The 25160-nt window shown below is 31.2% G+C and overlaps 2 protein-coding genes across 2 annotated transcripts; both read right to left on the bottom strand.

The window, feature by feature from the left end:
* Positions 1 to 5388: 5388 nt before the first annotated feature.
* On the bottom strand, positions 5389 to 10003 carry LOC8276525 (glucan endo-1,3-beta-glucosidase 8). Its single transcript, XM_002525399.4, has 2 exons — positions 8601 to 10003; positions 5389 to 6633 (listed from the first exon to the last, which is right to left on the bottom strand). The coding sequence occupies exons 1-2, from the start codon at positions 8927 to 8929 to the stop codon at positions 5520 to 5522; spliced, it is 1443 nt and encodes a 480-aa protein (XP_002525445.1). The 5' UTR covers positions 8930 to 10003; the 3' UTR covers positions 5389 to 5519.
* Positions 10004 to 14829: 4826 nt separating this feature from the next.
* Positions 14830 to 24119, bottom strand: LOC8276524 (general negative regulator of transcription subunit 3). The gene is made up of 16 exons (XM_002525398.4): positions 23811 to 24119; positions 22342 to 22473; positions 21474 to 21611; positions 20754 to 20804; positions 20305 to 20394; positions 20063 to 20209; positions 19795 to 19896; positions 19559 to 19615; positions 18277 to 19014; positions 17976 to 18143; positions 17216 to 17366; positions 16994 to 17139; positions 16151 to 16429; positions 15936 to 16070; positions 15659 to 15840; positions 14830 to 15132 (listed from the first exon to the last, which is right to left on the bottom strand). Exons 1-16 carry the CDS (start codon positions 23901 to 23903, stop codon positions 15066 to 15068), a joined length of 2676 nt encoding a protein of 891 aa, XP_002525444.2. The 5' UTR covers positions 23904 to 24119; the 3' UTR covers positions 14830 to 15065.
* Positions 24120 to 25160: the final 1041 nt, after the last annotated feature.

The raw sequence follows: 25160 nt of genomic DNA, 5'->3' as shown, positions 1-25160 counted from the left end.
TGTATGACAATGGAAATAGACCTTTTAGCTTTGCTAAATACCCTATAAAGTTGGTTGGTACAACCATTAGAGAAATTAATGTCCTTTTAATTTCAAAGTAGAAAATAACCTTTTCTTTTTTGCCTTTCTTCTTTGAGCTTCAAAGCATAATTGCATTCAGTCTGAAACTTAAAATGTCAAGAATTTCAGTAGATTTTCTTTTAAGAAAAGAAAAACAAAGAGAAGGGTTTCCTTCCACATCTGCCATAAATCTTGACTCCATGTAGAATTACATCCCATTCTCTCATCTAAGTAATCCTCCTGCCTATTTATGCATAATGGGTTTATTCATGCAGAGTCGAAAAAAGCTGTCTTGCACACAAGATGATTATGCTATCAAATTATGTGACTCTCTTCAGGCCCCTAAACTTTTCAGCTTTTCACATTGGGTCTTAAAGTATACTTGTATTTTTTATTAGATTTTTCAGTTTTTACATTATATAATTGAATATATTTCTCTTTATCTCCACTCTAGAATTCCGGTTAACTAATTTAGAACACGTCGGAAAAAAAAATTTATAAATAATAATGTGAAAATACAAGTATATATATACATATACTACTTTATTCTCATTAATTTATTGTAAAATATATCAGAACTAAGTCTAATATTTGTATTCATTAAAATAATAATGATGGACTATAAAATTAAAAAAATAAAAAAATAAAAAAAAAAAGAGAGAAGGAAGAGAGAATTTAAAAGTTTTGGCAGTAGCTGAAAGAAGATAAGATGATGGAGTCCAGTCCAGCATTCACGTGACTTGTCAATGTTTTTATGTTCCTTTAAAACTGGTTGATTGATTCTCATGAAAATTAGAAACCAAAGAGATTCTTGTCCTTTACCACTCTTCTTCTTTCATTCTCCTTTCTTCACCCACAACTCTCATTTCAAAATTTTCCCTCCAACATTATTAAATCAAATATTTTTAATCTTATTTTAGTTCTTATCCAACGACAGTCTAATTTTGAGTAACTGTCAATAGACTTGTATGCTTGTAGAACTCTGTAGATAATTTTTTGGCATTGTATATTATTAATTTAGAGTTAATTATTAAATAAATCTAAATTTTTTTTGTGTTTTCTCAATTTTATTTAAACATCTTAATTTTGATAATTTTATTTTAATTTAAAAACTTGATTTCAATTGTATCCGAGTTAAATTGAGAATTTATGTTGTGTGTATGCTTGACGTGTTCATCAATTAGGAAAAGAGAAGAGTTTTTTCAATAATACCATTACTTACATGATATGTAATATAAACTTCTTATATGAAATTTCGAGGTATTACAATCCTTTCTTATATTCGTAATGTTTCTAGAAACACTCTTTTTAAACTCAAAATTAGAGTTTTAAATTGATAATAAAGAAAGAAAAAAATTTAATTTGTACTCTTTTTATTATTACTTTCCACATCAGAAAAAAAAATATAAATAATTAAAAAAACTTATTCTTTTCCCAAGTGGGAGACATGTCAACCATATATACAAATCAATTTATTAATTTAATCCGGCTGGATATAATTTAAATTTTCAAATAAGAGTAAAATTGTTAAAATTAAAAAGTTAGTTAAATATGTAAAAATGTAAAAATGTTTGAATTTATTTACTTTTTAGCCATTAAATTTACACATATATTTCTTTTCTCGACTCATAATTCAATTTATTTTCCTTGTTTTTTTCTTGACGTATTTTTGATATTTTACTTTCTGCGAAAATATTTTATTTTACTTTATTATATATATTGTTAAAGTATAAAATAATTAAAATATGAGAAACCTATTTAATAATTTGGATGCAATACATAAAAAATAATATAACAATCTTTTCAAAAAGAAACTAAAGGAAAGAAGTGACACCTAAATTATTTAGTATTCAATTCATAAGTCTGTTATGTATTCAAATTATATGTATATATATAAGTAAATATTGGAAATGAGTAAATTTGTTAAATATGATAATTAAGGTATAGTTATAGCCTACTTCAAGATATCTATCAACCTAAAGTGGGCACCTGATTCATTGCCTCATTAAAATTTTGTATAAAGTGGATGAATTATAGTGCTATTATGTGTGCTTATATTAGTTCAGAATTATGTTCACCCCAGTTCTTAAAATTGACAATTAGTAGCAATTAATGTCCATAAATATACATTAGCAATGGGACAACTGCCAAATTGTATTGTGCTATTTGCCTTATTTCTTCTCTCAATGTGGACCAACATTATAGCAGCAAGTCTTCTCAAGTGGTTGGAGTTGGTGCCTGCAAGGCCATTGACATTAGATTTATCCATCTATAAATTCCCCCCCATGAAAAATCTTATTTGTATGCATCCCAATTAAGACTATAAATTGGTGAATTTTTTAGAATTTACATGTTTGATAATTAAATTTCACTAAACAGAATTTTCATTATAAACAAAGACCATATCAGAAAAAGTATAAAAATAATATTTTTCATCCAAAATATTGTCAAAGTGCTTTTAGAAAATCCACTTTATAGTTGTGTTGCTATTTTTTTAAAAAAAATAAATATTTTAATTTGCTCAAATAGAAGGGCATGAAGAACATAATTTATTCATTGTTGTTGGGGAAGATAAGAGGCAAATCTTATCTCCCAATCTTACCTAAGATTGGATAATTTCCCAATTTCTTTCTTCTTAGTCATTTTCATAGCCCCTTTTTCTTTCTTTCATTTCCTCTTATTAAATTGTAATTTGCTAACTAAAAAAGGAGAAATTAGAAAGGAAAAATATTTAAATGCCACGTCATCAATATATTGGTTGGTAAATTTTAGTTGGTGTTAGTTAGGCATTAGACATACCTTTGTAATATCAATTTGGTGACTTTTAATTTTTCAAAAATTTGGCCCTTTTCACCATTAGTTTCTCATTTTTGAAAATTACAACTCACCCATTTTCATATTCAAATCCCATTGACCTATTCACTCCTTTGAAAACTATTATTAAGAAAAAAGTATTTTAAATATTATTAATTACGGAAAAATAATATATATTTGGATCTCAAATTTCTTTTTTGAAGTAATAAAATTTAAAATCAAGTGACGTTTGTGATAAAAATAGGAAGTAGGCTGACATAAGAATTGGATGATGGGGTCTAAAAATGTGAATAATTACAAGTCACTTTCAAGTTTGAGCAATCCACCTTGAAATGGCTCCATGCCCATGTTACATCTCTATAGGAAATTTCTAATCTCAATGGCACTAGTCTAATAATTCCAATTCCAATGTTTATGCCCTTCATTTCTCTGCTTCTTGAGGTTTTGACCAAATTTAAATTTAAAGTTGATCGTCACCTTCGCCTAGGGAATCCAAGGCCCTTACTTTTATGTTCATTTATTTTCTAGTAGCATTTATTTTTTGATACTTACATTGTGACCAATTACTAGTTTTTAGCTTTTCAAAATTGAGTGTCACTTATAAATTGAAATAGCTATGATCTTTCAATTGCAATTCAGATTAGTTGCATGTTTTTTCTTTTCCAAATTATACCCATATTTCATGGTAATAGATTTATAAAGAAAAACTTTAGAAAATAAATAAATTATAAAGTATCAATCAAATCACTTTCTAATTGGTAAATATATTTAAGTTTGAGTCTTGGAACCCATACTTTAATCCATACCAATTCAAACTCTTAATTGTTTTATAGGGAATTATTGAATGGTTCTTTGGTTTTGTTTAACTAATAGTAATAAACTATATATATATGTGTGTGTGTAAACAAGTGCAATACCAATTGAATAAAGATTGGCGCCATTCACATTTCGAATCATTATCTTGATCTAAATGATTGCATGTTGGTAATGTCATTGAGAACTTTTTAATTTCCACTAATTGGAATTTTGAATTTGAATTAAAGGGTGTGTTTAGTCAAAGATCATATCCATGTTTACTTAAGTTGTCCATGTAAAGGGCGTAACTTTTGGATTGTGAAATCTTCAAATTTATTAGAAAAGGAAAAATTCATGACCATACAAGTAAGATAGAGAGTGGATTGGGCTATACTTAAAAGTATGATGGAGAAAGGCACATGTGATGTGGGTTTGTTGTGTTGGTAGGTGTTACATGGTGTGCTATAATTGAGTGCATATATCAAATAGTTTTTGAAATTGTGGATTTGGGCTATTGGTAAATGTTATTTGTGTGCCTAACAAGTTGGGGTCCTACAAAAAAACAAGAGGCTTCATTGAATTTTGAATGAAAAATCATATTACTTCTTGTTGGATATGAGTCCAATGTTGGGTAGTTGGTTCTAATCCTACTTACACCCCTAATCCTCTTCAAATGCAAATGTTTTTTTTTTTTTAATCTCACAGCGAGAGTTAGTTTAACTAATTTAAAGTATGCTGTATGAAATTTTTGCGGATGATAAAATATTGCTTCAAGAGTTTTTACGTAGTTATGTTTTTTAAAATTTGAATTTAAAATTTTAATTAAACTAAAAAAAACTATTAACATCTTATTTTTATTTTGCAGCTAAATGCAAATGTTTCTAAGTGTACCTAGCTCTATTCAAATGCATGTTCTCTTTTCCTTTGTTTTAACTATGAGGTACAAAAGATTATCTTCCTTTCTTCCATTGGAAAATCAAACAATAAAATAAGTTATGAATTAACTTTCAGGAAAGATTATAAATTAGAGTCACAACCTAAACAAATAAGTTAGAAGTCTCTCGATTAATGGGCTGAACCTTTAGCTTGGCCCATGTTTCTAATAAACATAAAAACCATATTTGCATGTGACGGGGCAGGGATATATGAATTCACTCCCTTGATAATTTCTCCTCTCATGAAAAAAAGAAAAACAGAGAAAAAACTTCATTAGACTAAATTCTGATTTAATGTATTTTAATTTTAGATTTATGGTTTATATTTTTTATTTTAGTACTATGACTGCTATCAAATAACAGTCAAATTATATAATACTATTAGAAAGATTTTGACGTGGTATGCAATGGTCACTGTTCTTTCAACTGCCATGTTATCACTTGCTAATGATGTTATATAATTTGATTGTTATTTATTAACGATTATATTTATAAAATATGATAGTGAAATTAAGTAAACTGTAATACTAAAATAAAAATACGATAGTCTATTGAAATTTTCCCAAGAAAATAACTACTACTTTTCATCTAAATTTCTGGAGCTCTCCAAGAGTAAAAGAAAGGATTCTTCCAACTTATGCAGGAACTTGAGACTTGAACTTGGCAATTCAATTGTGAATTAGGAAGTCATATTAGTACCTAGCCAGGAGACCATTTTGCTAATTTATATGAATTCTCATCTGAAATAAATTATGGCAAGAGAATTAATCCAACAAGCTAGAGATCAAGAAAATCCTGTGAATTTTTTATTAAATGAATCAATCAAGTAACTGAAATTCACAAAGCAAAGAAACTGTGAAAAATAAAATATTGTATGTAAATAATACATCCAATTTTTTATCTACAAAAATAAACCTATAGCAACAAAAATGTTAATAATACTGTCACAAATATGAAACCCACCCGTGAAGGGTGGATAAGAGAGGAAGGTGAAGAAGCTATCTGAATAATGAAATTGCAAGTCCCTTGTGAAAGATTTTGTGTAGTAACCATGGCCAGACCTTGAAAATTGCAGGCCATGTCATCCTGTTTCTGCACCTGGTAGTACATATTGAACGCATAAGAAGCATTCCCATTAGAATCCAAGCCATTACAAGAAGAGCCATATCCGAGGGCTGTGCAATCTGAAAAAGTGCAAGCATAATCTATGTTGTCAGCAAGCTTGCTAAGGTCCTTGGCATTTGGATTAAACATGCACCATTTCGATGGTTGATATTGCACGTTCTGTGCACCCACAAGAAGCTTGTTTTGACCCTGACCAGAAAGATCTAATGCAAATTTGGGCTGCCCATCATACCGAAAGATTCCCCAGTGGCGCTCGAAATTTCCAGGAGCTATGCTCTTAGCATCCTCATCAAGAAGACCGAACAAGTAAACTTCTATAAATCCAGGCCTAAGTGGGGTACCTCTATTGCCAGCAAGTCGAGGTAACAGTCCATTGTAAAATCTATAAGCGTAATCCACTTTGGCATTTTTGTCACCATCTGTAGGCCAACCAACCTCCCCAACTATAATAGGCATGTCTCCAAAACCAACTGCTTTAAGGGCTGAGACTAAGGTGTCAAAGTTGGCATCAAAAACATTGGTGTATTGAATTCCAGTGCCTCTATCGACAACAGGTTGAGGTGCCCCATCAAAGAAAGCATAATCAAAAGGAAAATCATCATTTCCATACAGACTTAAGAAAGGATAGATGTTTACTGTGAAAGGTGCATTGTTTTTGTGCAGAAACTGAACAATGTTGGTCATAATGTCATTGATATCAATACGGAATCTTCCAGCAGATGGATAAGGCTGATCAGTGGGTGAGTTATAGACATCAGCATTTAATGGCACGGTGGCCTTTACGGAGTCTCCAACCCCAGCTTCATTGAGGGCATTTTGAATGTTCTGAAGAGCTGGGAAGGTGATGTTTATGAATGATCCATTGTAAGACGTTAGAAAAGGCTCATTCCCGACCGCAACATACCTGTGCAGACAGTAGATATGTATAAAAAATGCATAGCATTATTGTGAGTAACTAATCTCAACAATGCCAAAAATTCAATAAATCACATTCAATAAATTACAAGCAATGGATATACATGTTTCACCAAGTTGTTCAAACACAACAACAGTTGGCTGCAAACCTATCATATTTGCGTATATTCTTTGCTACCAAACTCTATTAATTTAACGTACAAAATAAAATTGATCCACAGAAATGTAGACATCCTTTAGTAATTAAAACCTGTTCTAACTCCATTTCAATTGTTACTTAACAAGGGTTTTCATCCAAAATAAAATGAACATCTGTAACTCTCAAAACAATCTTAAGCATGTAGTGTAAGAGAATCATTGGTCCATCATATCGTACTAATATCTAATGGAGAATATATTCTGTTTCATGGTTGGAATGATATTTTTCATTATTTAAGTCCAACAAAGGCAGGATTTGAACCTAAAAACCTCTCTACTTTATTATTCTCCCATGTCCACAAGAGTAAAAGATTTTATGGATATCCTCTGATGCAGTGTAGAATAATGCCATAAGGGATCTAACTGAAAGAATTAAGGAGTTATGAAACTCTGATGCACACGCCTGACTGATATTCACAGGACAGTAATCACAGATCATGGATGTCAAACAAGTCTGCCACCAAAGAAAAAAGGTTCTGTAAATCCAATTCTCCAATTAAAGCAAATGCATCAATTATTTTCACTGTTGATAAAACATTGCTTTTATCTCTTGGTTTATATAGGCTAACTTTCCACTTGCCAATCTTTTTCTCCTTTTTTAAATAAGTTCTCTTAGAAAAGAAGATACACTGAAAAGAATCAAATAATCTCGATGAATGCTGAGTCTAGAAGAAAAGGGATGTAAAGTTTCATGAATAAAGTTGGAGTCCCTGCTAAGATTCTAAAGTCCCTTTTTCTTTTATGAGAACTGCTCAACATGTGCTACAAGAATACAGTACGGATCAAAATCAAGACTTGGATAAGAAAACCTTTGACATTAAATTAACTTTAAATGATGTAAAGATTGGACATCAAAACTCACATGCTAACCATTAATGCACATCAGGTTGCCATAATGGATGATTAACTTTTTCCAATTAACAGATCCAAACTGCCATCCTATGGCAGATTCAAAAACCAAGTCAACCATTTAACAACTGTTATTGGCTTGCAAAAATAAAAATCTGTGTTGAGCTGCAAAACTCTTAAAAGAACTTCAAGAATAAACAAGTTGTGCATTTTCTAAATACAAAAACACAAGAGCCACTTAAGTTTTCTGACAAATGCAATCCAAAAAATAACAATAAGGGACAACTTCTTGGAGATAAATATAATTATCATATTTTCCAAAACAAATACAATGCAGCCGTCACTTCTCTAATTCTTTTCGCTAAGGAGCAAGATTCAATCCCTATTTCCAACATATCAATAACAACCAGACTATTCAAGGTATTAAAGCTATAGAATAACATAGGTGAACAAAGAAATCAGCTTAAGATCATATCTTAAACAGATGTTATATCAGCAGGTTACAAATTCAGGTTTGTGAAGGAAATGTCAAACAAATTTTTTAAATAATTAAGACTTAGGAAATCAACCTACACGATGTCAGCTCCCCCAATCAAGAACTAAGGCAATTCAAACCATACATACATAAAAGACAGAACCATCATATTAGCATCTTATGCAATCCTGGTTCAAGGAAAGACCTAGACAGAATCATAAAAGCAGCAGCCAAAACCATGTCATCCCACATTTAGAAGTCATGAAAACGCATAAGATAGAACAAAGAAATTAATGTGATTAGTATCAGTTCATTAATATTGCATACACAATGAAAAACCAACCCAAATTACGTCAAAAATGTCATTAAGAGAAAAAAGAAAAGGCCACCATACAAATCCAGACTACAAATTCAATACAAATATAATAACTTACTTGATGTTAACTCCACCATTGAAGTTATAAATTGAGACATTCCTTTTAACCCAATCTTTAGCACGATCGTAATCATTCATAGCAGCAAGCTGATCATTAGGTATAGCTACCATAACCTCTAAGCCAGACCCAGCAAGTGCAGTCATGGTGTTTCTATCTGAATCAAAAAGCTTAACTTTTTGAATCCCATTATCCTTCAACATTTGAACCACTGTTTTTGGTGGTAATTTATGAGTAGCCTGTGTTCCCCAATTAACGCCAAGACCATAAACACAACTCCCTAATAAGCCTAAAAGCAAAACACATCTGAGAAACCAGGAATTACCCATTGGAGTATAAACCTCTAGGAAATAAACTTGAAGAAAAAATAATAAGCAACTAGTAATGGTTTTTTTATCGTTGGAAGTTAAAAACCATTTGTTTTTTTTTTTTTTTTTTTCAGGGGTTTATGAGAAAGAGAGGGAAAGAAACGGTTTTTGGGAAGTGGCTACGCAAAAGCAGCGAAAAAGAAGCGATTCTTATTGCCACGGAGTTGAGATTTTCGAGATCGTGACGAGATAGAAAGAGAGAGCAAGCACAAGAATCCCAATGGATATTGAAAAGAGGGTATTATTCTTTTTATACTTATAAAAAGCAGAGAAGAGAAGAAAAAAATGAATATAAATATATAAATACAGAGAAACAGAGACAGAGCAAAATCAAGATCAGAGCTTTTTAACAAAATTTTAACGTTACAGTCTTGTAGAAGATTGAAATGAACAATTTTGGAAGATGGGTATTCGATAAAACATGAAAAAAATAGGAAAGCAATAAACTCTAAAGATTGGTAGGAACTGTATAAGTGTGAAAAAGCAGGGGATTTTATGAACAGTGAAGCATTGGAAATGATCAAATATAGAAGAAGCCCCCCAAAGATGAGCAAATGTGTTTTTGTATGTGGTGTTTATCTAAGAGAGGAGAGAAAATCTTTCAAAAGCAAAAGAAGCTGATTTTGAAACAAATATAAAAAGACAAGAAAGAGAGAATTTTCGACAATGTGAAAGGAAAGTTAGAAAACAAAAATAAGCAGAGACACAGACAGAGAGAAAGAGAAGGGAAAGCCAATAAAGTAACGACAATTGCAGCTATGAAATTAGTGCAAAAAAGCGAAAAAAGAAACTGAATTTCTGAAATGGGTTCTTTTTTGTCTCAATCTGAGATTTGAGAGGAAGAGCTCCTCTTAACGGCTAGAAATTGAGAACAAAATTTAAAAGGGTTTAGCTTTAAAAGAAAAAGGTTTAAATGATCTGCTAATCTTTTATGAGGGTAATATCACCAAACGGAGACATACTTTGGAAAGGCAATTAATTGAATCAAGGGATGCTTGAGTTTAAAGTTTTTTCTTTTTTTTTTTTTCTTTCCTTTTGAGAAAATGCTTGAGTTTAAGTTGCAAAGAAAAGAAAAAGGAGCTTTGAAAAGGTTCCTTTCTTTGATTTTTGGTTAAAAGTGTTGAATTATTGATTTTTCTTTTTTAATATTTTATTCATTTCTTCCTAATCTGGAAAGTAATGCTTATAAAGATAATTTAAGAACTAGGTTTTCCTTTTTCTTTCTCCTGGGATTTCATTTTTTGAAAAAGTCTTCGGTGATTATATAATTAGTGATAATCATGTTTTAATGATGTTATATGCTTGACATGTCATTTATCTTTTTATTAATTAAGAAAAATGTCAGATTTATCTCAATTAAAGTTTAAGATTGTGAGTTGGAACTTTTTAGAATATATTTATGTTGTTAGCAGACTATCTCTATTGTGATTGAACAATATATAAAATAAGAACATATTTTTATAATAATATCATGATGTTATTATAAAAAATATGCCCAATAACTTATTTTTTAAAAGTTTGTTATTTTAGTAAATTTATTAAAAATTACCAATTTAGCTAATTAAATAAGATTTTGATATTTGATGATCAAAATTAAGTAATATGTATAATTATTCAGAAAATTAAAATTAAAAATTAAATAATATATATATAAATATGGGACCATGTATCTTATTAATCTGACAAACAATTCAATTGAGTTAAAATTACCACGTAATTGAATAAATCGTGAATAAATTAATAATTTTAAAATAGTTGATAAAACAGTAAAAAATTTTAAAAGTCTGTTTAGTCTATCCGATTATTTTCATATATTTATTACTAATGAAAGGTAGAAATGTCACCATATAGATTTATTTTTAAATATCTATTCATAATACCGGTGGACTAGAATGAAAAGAAAAAAAAAAAATCTTATGATTTTAATATTTGATCTCTATCCATATAGTGAAAAGCAAATACATCTACTAAAAGAATACCACATTTGATTTGCATTTACCTATAGTTTCATGAAATATAATATTAAGAAAATTAATAAATTGGTGATTAGTTAAATCCTAATAGAAGAAAAAGATAATATCAAAACATAATCACTTAATTAAGTGTGGAAATGACTTGGCTCCCACTTTGTCTAACCCTGACAGCCCACGTTGCAATTTAAGCAATGAGCACAATGGCCAATACCCACAAAGGGGTATTATCGTCAGTTTATGTAATAAAAAAATTAAATGAAATGGGTTATTTATCCTCTATTATATAGTTTTTTGATTGGTTTAATATATTATTTAGGGATAGCATTGTTATGTTTTGCTTTACATTGAAGTTTCCCAACTTTGTTCTTTGTATAGTTTGGAGTGGTCGGTCACCGACAACAGATGTAAGATTCATTAGATGCGGTGCTTTTGGGTCATATGATATCAGATTTCTTGTCAATTTTATTGGAGGAATAAATAAAAAGAAACAAAATGAAATTGCCAAAGTGATGAGATTGCATTACAAATTGCTGTTATCAAGTTAATAGAGACTTATGGAACATTAACATTATCAATCTTTGAATAATAAATTCCACTTTACTATGGAGAATAATTGCTTATCATTTCACTAATACATACAAATATATAAATATTCACAACTTGGGATATATATAATATTCTTAGTCTCAAGCTTGGAAAAATAACCTGACGAATGCATTCAGGAAGCTCTAGCAAAATCAGCACTTTACAGAAATAGTTTTAAGAAAAAAGGAAAACAGGAAAAAGGAAAACCCAGAAGAAGAAGCTTTCACAAGTCATTTTCTTATACGCATTATTTCATTATTTGATTCCATGTCGTTTTCAATATTCAGGTTTCCACATCATTTATAGATAAGTCACACTCTATCTAATCTTGTTCCTTTTTTTTTTTTTTTCTTTTCTTCCTAATTTCTTATATTAGCTGTAATAATATTATATTGTGATGAAAACATCATTGGCATCGACGAAGAATACAAATAACAAATTAGAAAGTCATTCCGTTAATATTTTCATTTATCAAAAAATAAAAAATATTAATAAAAAATTCTTTTTGGAAAAAAGTAAGGCCATGCTTTCTTAAGTCTTAACAGTTCTCACCCACCCATTCTGATATGGTTTTTCCCTTTTCTTTCTTGCTACATTTATTGTATTGCTTCACATATTTGCATCGCCAGGAGTTATTTTTATAACAATTCAAATTTCTGTTTCAAAAGAAAAAAAAAAAAAAAAATTCAGATTTTAATGCTCACTTCTATTATTATATAATAAGATTACCCATCAGAATGTATTTCATTAGAAGAATACAAGAAATGAAAACAAGAGTTACTTAGTTGGTATGATAGATATAGTTGAGATCAAATTAGAGAGGCCTCATTAATTGTAATAAAGAGAAAATAATAACAACTAACAAACCGAAATGTCTTCATCAGCACAGCCGAATATTTTTTCAAATCAATTTAGTCTTTGTTGCAACTTTGCCCAATAAGAAAAAATAAGCATACTACATTTGTTTATATATATATATATATATATATATATATATATATAAAGTTAATACAGAACATGTCGGCTAGGATATTTATAAATGACAACACATTTCTTTAAAAATTTTAGCGAATTCTTATGGATGATAAAAAATTTCTTTTAAAATTTTAAGGAATTTTTATGAATTACAAAATATTTTTTTAAAAATTGTAATGCAACTGCATATCCAAAATTTAAACTCAAAATCTTAGTTAAACTATAAAAGACCTTTACCATCTTAAAAAATATCTTTACCATTTTATCTATGTGTTTTTCAGTACAAATATACTATATTAATAATAATATTTTTTATATTTAAAAAAAATTAGAAACTGTCAGTTTTTTTTATAAGAGGACAAAATATGGTCTTCCATCCCATAGTAATTTTTTGAAATACATGGTTCTGAACCGTCCAAACCTACCCCGGATTTATTTTGTTCTCATTCAAATTAGGTTATAGAATAATTCACTTGTAACTTGCACAAGTAGCAGTATGAAAGGCATAAGAGATGCATCCTATGTTTTAAAACTAGTCATTCCATGGAAGCAGTTACAGATTTAGAAAGCTTAATTTGTTCAAATTAACTTGTCATCTATCAGGAAAGAAAAAGACCCATTGCAGAATATAATTCTTCTTTGAATATTTAGAGGATGATTGAATTTATTTTGGCAGAGTATACGGTTGCTAAGTTTGAAATATCTCTAGAGATTTTTGCATCCCAATTGAGACAGAGTTGCTAACCGGCTTTGTATTAACTATTTTTATTTTTAACTAACATATATTGAGACTAAAAAGACTGGCCGGTTCAATCAAAGATAAAAAAAGTCTTGAGGAATTTAAGAGTTCATCTACACTTGTTCATATTGTGAGCTGTTTGTTTTTAGTTTTTTCTTTTCCTAAAAAGGATATTAGCCTTCAATTCTGCAAGCTTTAAGAAAGAATCAGCAGCCGCACGAATCATTAGAGAATATATATTGATAAATTGGTAACTAATAACGACATGCATATGAATATTTGATCTATTAATCTTAGTGTTTTTATCGGTCAGAAAAAGAGAAACTGTATTGTTTGCGGTAAAAATGGGTTGAAAAAATACGAGATTGCATTTTAAACAGTTATCTGCAGTATTAAAGTAAAAGAGACGCTGTAAATTTGGCGATTTGACACGTAAGCAAAACCCTAATGATATTATAAAACTACACTAGTCAACTGTAGATAAATATGAAGTTAAATTTAGAGGAACAAAAGTCAATTAAGAAACAAGAAAGCTAGATATTTAATAATTTTTTTTTAGACACATTTGGCATGACGCTCAAATTTTGTTCAGAGATGTTTTTGCTCGCCGCTACTACGAGAATCACTTTTGCTTTCTTCAAGTTGTCTTTTGCTTGCCTATGGATTTAAAAGCAATTTGAAAACTTGACCTATTTGGAAATCTCCGGATCTACACTTATTTTCAACTCCTAGAGTCTGGTACCAATAAATTTTTACCTTTTATTTTAGTGTGTGCTTCTGAAGGAGTGCGCATTCAAAAAGGAAGTTTGAGCTTGATGCAAATGGCTATCAATCGAATAAAAAATTATTTTCTATATCAATTCTTACATCTCCTACAACAGGCGAAGTGACAGCTAATTTTGATATGTTGAGAGATATTATTATTACTGAACCTAACACCTATATTGCATTTGCAGGTAAAAAAAATAATTGATCTAATATTTGAATAAGACAGTACCTGAAAATTCACAATCAACAGAGTTTTTATTCCATAAGGGCTTATTCAATTCAATCGTACTCTGTAATCCGTTAAAAGGCATTTTAAATGAGTTACTTTAACTCCACGATTTTTTTCCTTTGAATTATAAATTAAATAGTCTGAAGTTAAATTAATTAAATTAAATTAGTTCTTTCCTATCTTTTGTCTTCTTCTTTTGTGTTCTCGTCTTTTTTTCTTTCTTTTGTTTTCTCTTGTCTATTCTGTCCAAAAGTTAGATATTTAATGATTTAACAAGTAAATAAAAACTATAATATTAAAGTGGTCAACTAGCCATAAACAGAAATCTATCACATTCACATACATCTATCTCTTTAGGTTTTGATAAAGCCGGTTATTGCTAAAAAGGCTTCTTGGAGTACCTCAAGAGCATGAAGAGGTATTGACCAGGTCTATCATATCCAATAGAGAAGGGTAATATCTGGATTTGGTACACCATCTAATTGGGCAAACAGATTCAATTAACAAAATTGCTTCCGTATCAGTCATCTAAAATATGGCCAATCTCTAAGGTAAATCTGGAATCAAGATCGCATATGTAGCAGATTTCATATTGATGAGAAGGTTTATCATAATTAATGGAGGGGAACTATAATTCTAAGAAGCTTGTCAGTTTTTTGTTCATTTTGTAGCACAAATACCTCAAACACATACCAGCAGCTCTAAATAACAAATCAGAATTTACACGATAGTGCTAGTAGATCCAATTAAGAACTGAATTGCAAAAATCACAAGCATAATTGTCATGGCACAAACCAGTAATTAATTTGGCATAATGCTGCACATCTTCTAAACAAGTAGTTCATCTTCAAGATAGTTATACTCAAAGGTGAACTCAGTCTTGATCCTCTGGCACCTGAAAAGAGCAATACAGGGCATGAGAACACACAGACAGTTTTAGAAGAGAAGCTGCAATTCATAAAATAGATCTAAAGAAAAGAGGAAAGATTTGTGCGATAGAAAACTCAAAAGGCTTCATCCTATTGCAATCAGACACATTCAGATCATAATATATGAGTAAACGCATTAATGTGCACCAATAATAAACATATAAAGGAGGAAACACTGATGAACAGTGCGCGCTACAGTGTTTCAAAATCAATTTGGAGGATAATTCCCTCTTTTCACACGCACATCTACAACAGCTTTGCTCAGCTCACCCCTCGTTAATAGATATAGAAGTATAAACAATTACAAATTAAGGGCAATAGAACCTATCAAATGCCCAAGTAAAAATATTTGTTATCCTAAAATTGCAAATTTATTATCCCTAGTCAAATAAAGTGAGCACATCTCGCTGCCTGGAGAAAACTATATGATAAAAATGCACATATTGAACAGCAGTAGGACATTTTTTATACTTAAAATCAAAATTAGCATACCATCCATGTTGGAGGTCATCATTGGCAATGTGAAAATCAAAGTACACATAAGTTCCCTGTTCATATTCATCAGTTGCAATTTTAGGCTCCTCATGTCGTTGAAACCAGGTGTTGTATTTTCTGTGATATCTCCAGGATTGTTTCTTTAGCTCTTTTGCAGCCAGATATTGCTGATGGGTATTCTGCAGAAAGCAACTGACTTGAGAACAAGCTGCCACTAATTTATATCACGAGGCAATACTGCATATAATCAATGGACATTTGTATGACATATCACCTGTTGATAGTAGAATGCAAAGAATAAAGTATCAGTGCCGTAACTATCGATGGTTAATCGTTCCCAGAATGCAGGATTATTTACAATAGGTGCCTGAACTTGAGGATAGCTTGGCGGGGTGGCTGTAGGGTGCCTCTGTAAGATGAACAATTCCAAGTAAATATTGTCTATAGTTTAACAGCACAATAAAGAAGAATATACTTGGGCATCCATACTGGAGTGTAGCTCCTGGCGCGTTCTGAGTCTTTCGGCTGTGGAAGTCTGTGATATGCTGCCTCAAGCATCTGCAAATTGTACAACTGATCATGCATAGCCCCAGAATTCACAGCAGATCCACCAAGATTATCACCAATGGCACCAAGGTCAGAGACACTTCTCCGGCCAATAACACCAAGGCCAGTTGAAGGTTGACTGGATTGTATGGGCTGCCCAGGAGAGAGATCAGTATCTCTGGGCAATTGCACAGGCTCTGCCAAAGTGCCAGATGCTCCTGTCTGCAGCAAAGAAGCATTTAGAAGAAATTGTGATCATATCATCCTGAACATCAAGCTATCTTGTAATATGTCATCATTACTATCTTATAAACCACAATCATACTCATAACGATCAACTACAAGTGTGGAATTAAAAGATTTAATGCAATGGCTTATGAAGATTCCGCCTAAGGGGCCACGATTATGCATCATAATTAAATATCTGGTTGAAGTGCGTATTAGGAGCTCATAAATCCAGGACCTGCGCGAAGCACCCTTAAAATCAGAACATATTCGTAACATGGCCATGGGCATCCATAACATTTTTCAATGATAGAGTATAAATTTTATTCTAGACCAACAATATGCCAAGCCATAAATTTATTGGATCTTCAACAAATTTGGTCCATAGCTCTAAAGATTCTAAATTGATTCCCAGACCTACCAAGGGAAATTAATCCCTTTCCTGGGAGGGAGGATGGGTTCCAAAATTGATAAAGAAAATTCTATCCCTAGACTTATTAAGGAATTCATTCAGTAGCATTCTTAGTAAAGCAAGAAAAATTAAAGAATAAGTCAACATACAGGAGTATCCATTGTGTATGGAGTTTTCAATTCATCTTCATTCATAAGATTTTTACTCAGCCCAGACATGGGAGCTGATTCAGCAATTGAATCATCCGGTAAATTCTGAGGCTGCTGTTGCTCCTCAACTTTCGAGAGGCCAATATCTGCATCATTCATTCACAGCATTAACATAAGCACATTTCATGATAGTGTGTTAATCAAGGTAGAGTAATTTAGTACCAGCATCTTTCGACATCACAACTTGTTGAGTAGACTGTTGGAGGAGAGTATTTGGCGGCTGTAGAGCAGCAGACGTGATAGCATTGATACCTGGCGCCTGACTTCCGAGTCCCAGAGTAGCTTGAGAGACAGATGAGCTTTGAGAATTAAACTGCAAATATTGGGAAAAATTATATACGGATCATCATAGATAATACATACAAAGAGGAAAAAATTCCATAAACACCAAATGTCAAACTGTCTGCTTGTGTCATCAAGAGCATGATAAGACAGATATACTCTCCTTCATCTCATTTGGTCACAAAAACTATTGATATGCCTCTGATTGTGAAATTGAGAATATATATAATTTGAGAAGTTAAATTAAATGCTTTTATATAAATCTTATTATTGATTCAAAAAGGAAAGAAAAAACAAAAAGAGTAAATATATTTTAGTTCTCAGATCATGATGGATATTTATCCTCAAAGGCCCCAACAAAAATATTAAACAGGCTACCATAAAATGCTTGGGCCAGCATGAAAAAAAGGGTTATTACTTGATACTCTGCTAGTAATTAACATGGTCCCCGCGTCACAAGGAAAATCACATAAAGAATTGTAGATCTGCCTAAACCACAGTTACAAGACCTGTGGTTGGGAAATTGATATGACTGAGCTGCGTTTTCTCAAATAATCAGCAGTAAAAGCCACCCTAATTGTTGGAAAGGAGAGAAGCAAACAAGGGCAAGGAATCAGGCATCTTATATAAGAAAAAGCACCTGCTGCAAAAGTGAGTTTTGCTGGGCAGAGAACTGTTTATGATTTCCACCAGCAAGTGGTGGCATACCAAGAAGAGTGTTGGGACCCTGTTGCTGAACTTGCTGAAACCGTTGCAAAAATTTCTCCCTTTGATCAGGTGTTATTTCAGTTCTTGCACGAAATTGTCCCTAAAACAAAAAAATATAATTTAAATAAAAACAGAATGGCATGAAGTTAAACATCATGAGAACATCCAGTGAGCTGGCAATTAAACCAGATCATATGTAGCAGAAATGCATAAGAATGAAACAGATGATGTACCTGTTCATTCTGATTTTGGAAGGAGCTTCCAGGTCTCCACTGCATGCCAGGGACCAAAGGGGAAAAGACTCTTCCACCTATTGCGGCAGCTTCACCAACATTATTAGAATCAACTATACCAGTTCCATCACCAACCTTGCCGGCCTGGGGCAAGATCATACGATTACTTAATGGAGAAGCCAAAGGCTGCACCATTCCACCACTCCCAAGTCTATCATCTGTTGATAAAATATTTCTTTTTGCAATGTCAGATGCTGTAGGTACTGCACCAACAGCTCCATTGCTGGGAACTGCACCAGAACTAAGAGGAATACTAGATGGAGGCTGACTATAGATAGCACCTCTACCAATACCTCTTGCTAGTCCAGGATCAACAAGAGCTGGTGATGGTCTACGAACAGGAAAACCGGCATTTTCTTCCTCCTTCACAGAATTTGCCAGTGATGCAGGAGATGAAGGATTAGCAGCAACAGGAGCATTTTCTAGTGCACCTCGAACAGAACTTGAACCTGGAAGTATTGAAGAAGCTGACGCACCAGACAATGTATGAGCTGGAAGACCAACAGAAATGGGAGTTGAATGATTTACAGTTGGTGTTGATGCAGCAGATGAACCAATCGTACTACTTTTGGCAGGTGGTGTTCTTGCAACAATATCAGGATTACTGTCCTGAGAAGCTGTATCCTCGGCTTGCTCCTGAACATTAGTAGCTGGCTGCTGCAAAGAAGTGGCAGTAGCCTAGACAGAAAGCAATCAATCCAATCATTTACACACTATAGCATCACTCAAAAGGCAAACCACAAAAATGAGGAAAGAGGAATGGCAGAGAAAGTAAAACATATTCTGTTCCTTCAAGTCCAAAATGAAAAAAGAATACTAAGAAATAGTAATTGTTATGCAACAATTTCTATGGACATGTATACACTTTAATATATTATCAAAGTAGAATTATAAGACATTTGAACATAGAAAAACAGTAAAGCTAGTAACTCAAACAAGGCATTTACGAGTTAAAATACAGGAGTAAATACCTTGACAATCTTAACCTCACAACAATTTTTGGCAAACATTGAAAAAGTTGGCTATGGAATAAAAGAGTAGTATGGTAGATGATTTAGAACACTGTGATTTCCCACTCCACAATTAAATCAGAGACAGATGTATATTAGAAGTCAGAAGCGACACTATTTCCAAAATGAAAAAGTTTCATTTGAAGCTTACAACATTGTCAAGATCATAAACAAATAAAAAGCATTAAAAAAAATAATCACAGGCCACATACAAGCACTTGAGATGATGATGAAGCCAAAGAAGTCTTCAAGCTATGAACTGGTGCACCCTGTGGAAAATGTTAACATTTAACCAGTGAAGAAACAAACATGCAGAAACTTGAAATATGGAATTAGGGGAAATAATAGAGCTTAAAATCTCTATCACAACAGAAGAAAATTAAAAGAAAATCCTTTTCCAACTTGGTAAAAGAATTATAAATCTCAACTGCAACTCATACAAGGTTACCTTAACAAGAGCAGGCGTGACAAGTTCTTCAAGAGACTCCACCTTGTCTAATGGTAATGAGCTGTAAAGTTCATCAACGTCACTGAATTCATCAAAATCCTCCTGTACGCAGAAACCCAAAAAAGAAAAAGCAATTAAGAAGTGACAAAGGTTAGGCAATAGCAAATTAGCTAGATAGTATGTCTTACATCTAATATGTAGCACTCCTTTATGATAAGTATCTTGGAATCTTATGTGCTTTATATAAAGAAAGTGGAAAGACGCAAACCTGATTACGTTCCACGTAGTCATCCAGAAAGTCTTTAACATCATTGACCTGCTCAGGACTTAATTCATCATTATCCAGCAGCCTCAAGATCAGTTCTAACTTCATTATATGAGACTTGTGTCGGGAAATAGATGTCTCTAAATGCATCTGAAGATCCAAAAATAAATAAATAAATAAATTCATAAATAAACAAGAACAAAGAAACACCAATTTCCAAAATGCATGGTTGGCTCCTCTCCTACCAGCCTAGGAGGCCTTGTCTTTCCTTTCTTAACAGATAGCCCCTCCATCTCAGCTTCAAAGCTATCAATCTGAGATTCCAACTCCCCGACCTAATCAAAGGCAGAAGAAGTTATGGCAATGCTAAAAAATATACAGCTCCTATAAGAAACACAGTCGATGTTAATTTGAAATGTCAAGACACCACTAGACAGCTGAAAATGCAAAAAGAGTTATTCAATTAAAAAATTAAATATATAAGAGAGAGAGAAAGGGAGACAGAAAGGCCATAATGATTTGATTACTTTGTCACAGTTGCAAAACCAATCAGTTAAGAACACAACATGCACTCAGTATAGAGACTATACAAGCATGTCACTAATAGTATACTATATAATGAAAAGACCTTGCAATGTCAACTGGAAGAATTTAATTCTAAAAACAAGAAAAAAAAATTGCAAATTCTACATACCACATTGTTCAGCCAATCCCTTGTCTCTGATTTAGCCTTCTCCTTCGGGTCCTATCAAAGAATATTGAACTTATTATTTGACTATAAAACTAACCTTTTCCAGTGGCTGAAAGAAATAATTGTAGATGTCATCTCAGACAAACAGAGATTGATGACTGGACAAATTTCAAAGGGAAGTCCTCCACCAGAAAAGGCAATTTTCAAAATTGACATAAAGTGCTGTCAATTTCCCAAAGAAAGAATGAAAAAAGTCCAGGATCAAACTATAATCACCAATAAGAATTCCTCTAAAAAAATAATTATGTTAAAAGTTAATAATGAAAGTAAAACAGAAATGATGTTATGATTTGCACAGTTTATTCTCAACTGTGGCTCCCAATAGTTCAGAACCTTTTAAGTTCTGCTATTTCTTCATCCCATCAAAAAGTATATCACACTATCAAAAGAGGAAACCAATAACAATATTTGAAAAGTTGGTGAACCATAAAAATAAATAAGGCGTTACCCTGAACAACAGTGATACATCTTAAACGCTTCATTCAGTACCAGCAGTCAAAGCTAGAAGAGATTAGTGTAAAAGACAAAAAGAGTACTCAGATTATGATAGTATGGCAACTCATAACACCAACAAAGAGAAGGGGCAAACTGAGGTTCAGTGAACCTTTAAATTACTATTTTACCAAATCAAGTAATATAAATGCATAAGAGTCCCATGCTTACGGTTTTAGGTTGTTGGCCCAGCCCTTCTTTAGAAAATGCCTTTGTCTTTGTTTCCTTCTCACAAATCTTAAATCTCTCCATTTCACGCTCAATAAGCTTACGAGCATCCACCAATGCCTGCTCGTAAGAGGCACTAACCTATGACATGAATCAGAAGGAAAAACATAGCTCTCAACTTCAATATCAGCTTAAATCATAAGTCAATGAAATGAAAAACTGTCATTTCCTCCATCTCAAAATAGTCAAAGGAAAAAGAAAAAGAAACAAAGAAGAAAATACAAGGATATATCTGATATGATAAAATTAAGCTACATAGCCGTACCTCAGAAACATAGCCTATGCTTCTCAGTAGTGTAATGCACTTACAACAACGCAAATGCAAAAACAATGCCATAACTACCATAAGTAATATTAATTTAATTTTTAGGACAAAAAAAGAAAAGAAATATTAAGTTTAAAGAGGAGACCAAAGTAGTATGCTACACAAGCATTGGATACGTTGTACAATGTAAATCTACATAAGAAAACAATGAATTATTGAATTTAACCAAAAATGTTTTATCTAAAAATCGTGTCACAAACAGGCAGTTCATCAAAGACTACATTGTACCTTCAAAGCAAGTTTAAAAATGGGAACTAAGGTATTCCAAGTGTTACAAGGATGGAAGTGGTCAAAGCATAAAGGATGAACTAAGGTATCATTTGATACTACATAATCTGAATACCAACATGATTATTTAGATGACCAAAATCTATTTATACTTAGCAAAACTAAATAATAGAATTATAACCAACTACGTTTCATGAGGTTAATTATCACTTTGCATTATTCAATCACTATGGACAACACAGAAGCAAAAGGACTGACCTTTTTATCTTTGATTTCACTAGACTGAATCCATGTTTTGATCTGGTCCCTGTATCTCTGCAGCTTTTTAATCTCTTTCTTCAAGTCTGCCTCAAATTTCTCTTTCTGATTTGCATTGTCCGTATCATAAACCTGAAAGCAATAACAGTACACATCAGTGATCAACAATATTCTGAAAACAATTAAGGAACAAACACCAAATTTAAAGTTATTGAGAAAAAAAAAATAGAATTTCAAATTGTTGAAAGTAAAACAAATCTTCAACGACAACTACACTGACGTCAGTGCCATATAATCTAAAGCAATAATGCACATTAATCACCAGTCAAGTATTAGAACTTCAATCACACAAAGGCAACACCACCATAGCAAACAAACAATAATAGTATTTGTCTATTTGATTTCACTAACAAAAAAGTGGTGTTTGATAACCCATCTTAAGCACTAGATTTTTTTTTTTCTAATGCGAATCATAAAATTAATATTCAACAGTAATTTAAAAGTATGTATTTCAGCACTTTATTCATGTAATAAGTTCCACTGTCATCTCAGCTACTAATACAATTTTTATAAAATATATTTTGGCTCATAATAATTCTTTTCTTTATTACCACCATAAAGACCACTGTTGTTGCCATAATTCCCGCAACCTATCACCAATTTGTTACCATTGAAACCATCAATTTCTACCATCATATGGGCACTGCTATAGAAATCATCTAGTACCACCACTATCATCAGCATCACTACCATCTTCATCATTACAGCAGTACAGCCGCTAATGCAACCTTGATATGCTGCTGCTGCCACTACAACAGCCATCACACCAACAACCACAGCATAACCTTCATTACCAGCAAAACAACAATCACCAAGATCATGAAGTTTTCACAGCCATCATTTTCTCTTTCTTTTTCAACCTCAAATATCCAATCTAACACTTAATGGAGCACCAACTAAAATCATTCAGATCCAATCTCAAATTTCTAGTTCTACCAATCGCTACCTTAAGACAAGCCAAAGAACTCTAAACACAAAATATACCTAAAACAATAATGAACAAAGTCTCTACTATTTCACAAGCAAAAATAAAATTTGAAACGTTGCCTTGCACGCTCAAGTCATTTTGGGCGGTCAATGGCATATCTTTGGACATACTCTGTTGCATTATTCAGGCAAGAAAAAAGAGGTTGAATAACACTGAAAATGAAAAACAAAAGGCAAGACACATCTTTAAATCAAGTAAATACACGATTAACCTACTGTATAGGTAAGTATTAAGAAAATTTTAGATTCAAGTGTTAAATAGTAGCTTGATTTCCAGTATTTTCTAGGTAACCAACAATAAGTCTACAAAAACATTATACAATTAAACTAAAGGAAGCCAATTGTTCACAGTCCTAACCTAACTCCTAATATAATTAATACTTCTATTGTTAAAAAAAAATTCGAAAAAAAAAAAAGTTGACCTTGTTCCAAATGCTGTCAAAAACATCAACGCCTTCTTGAACCTTCTTCAGAACGCGATCAATTTCACCTTGTAGCTTTCGACTTGCTCCCATTGTTGAATTTGAGTACCTTGAAATGAATTAGCAGGTATTATCATCAAATGTTTTTTTTTTTCTTTGGCTGCTTCGTTTTTTAGGGTTTTATTTTTATTTTTACTTTTTTTCAGTTTATGTTCTTAGTCTGAGAGTGTGAGAGGGAGAAAGACAGAAGGGAGATTTGCTTAGATTAGATCGGAGTTGCTGTGTGATCGTTAGGATGGACTCTGGTATTATTTGGGCTTCCAATTAGAGCCCAAATGTTTTGATCTTTGAGTGAAGTTTTATTTTGGAAACTTTTGGAAATACTCTAAAATTAATTAAAAATATATTACTTTTTTTATTCTGTAAATTTATTCTTTAAAAATATTATTTTTCTGATTTTTTAAATTTATAATATGGTTACTTTCTAGTTATTTTTTAATTATTTTACTCAAAAATAATTAAAAACTAAAATTAAATTTTAAAAATAAAAATTATATTTTAATATTTTAATATTTTAAAAATTAATAAATATAATAAATTTGATAAAAAGTATAAATCTTTTTATATTTTTATTTTATTTTTGTACAAGCTTTTTAAAAATTATTTTACATAATTTTCTTCTCTACTTTTAATAATAGTTTCATATTTAGGAATAAGCATTTCTATGCTCAGGCATTCTAAAGTCATAATTTATTTACTTAACTAAGATAAATATACAATTTAATTTCTTCAATTGAAATTTTTGATACAAATTATGATAAGATATAATTTTTTAATTTATTTAATTTTATTTATTTTGTGAGTAAGATTGTTTTAAAATGATTAAATTTGAAAACGGCTTAAAATTATTAATTTAAGTTTTATTTAAAATATAATTTTATTTTCAGTCTTAAAAATTGTTTTTTTTCATAAATATAATATAAAATAATTTCACATATCTTAAAAAAATTAAATAAAATTAATCTAAAATATAAAATTCTTAACTTTAGTTATTTTATTTGATCACTTTTTAATTTTTAATTTTTGATAATATATATATATATATATATATATATATATATATATATATATATTCAAACTAATTATTCTATTTAATGATTAACAATTTATAAAGTCATAATTTAAAAGGATTAAAAATTTGAGGATGATATTACAAAAGATATTTTATTCTAATTGAAAATAAACTACATTAAGAAATTTGTATCAAATTAGTTATATATGATAATTAAATGTCATCAAAATATAATTTTTATTTTAATGAAAAGTTAAATTTCTAATTATTTTGTAATT

Source organism: Ricinus communis, chromosome 10 (genome assembly GCF_019578655.1).
Source record: "Ricinus communis isolate WT05 ecotype wild-type chromosome 10, ASM1957865v1, whole genome shotgun sequence".
Lineage (NCBI taxonomy): Eukaryota > Viridiplantae > Streptophyta > Magnoliopsida > Malpighiales > Euphorbiaceae > Ricinus > Ricinus communis.
This window is presented reverse-complemented; position numbering and strand designations above follow the sequence as displayed.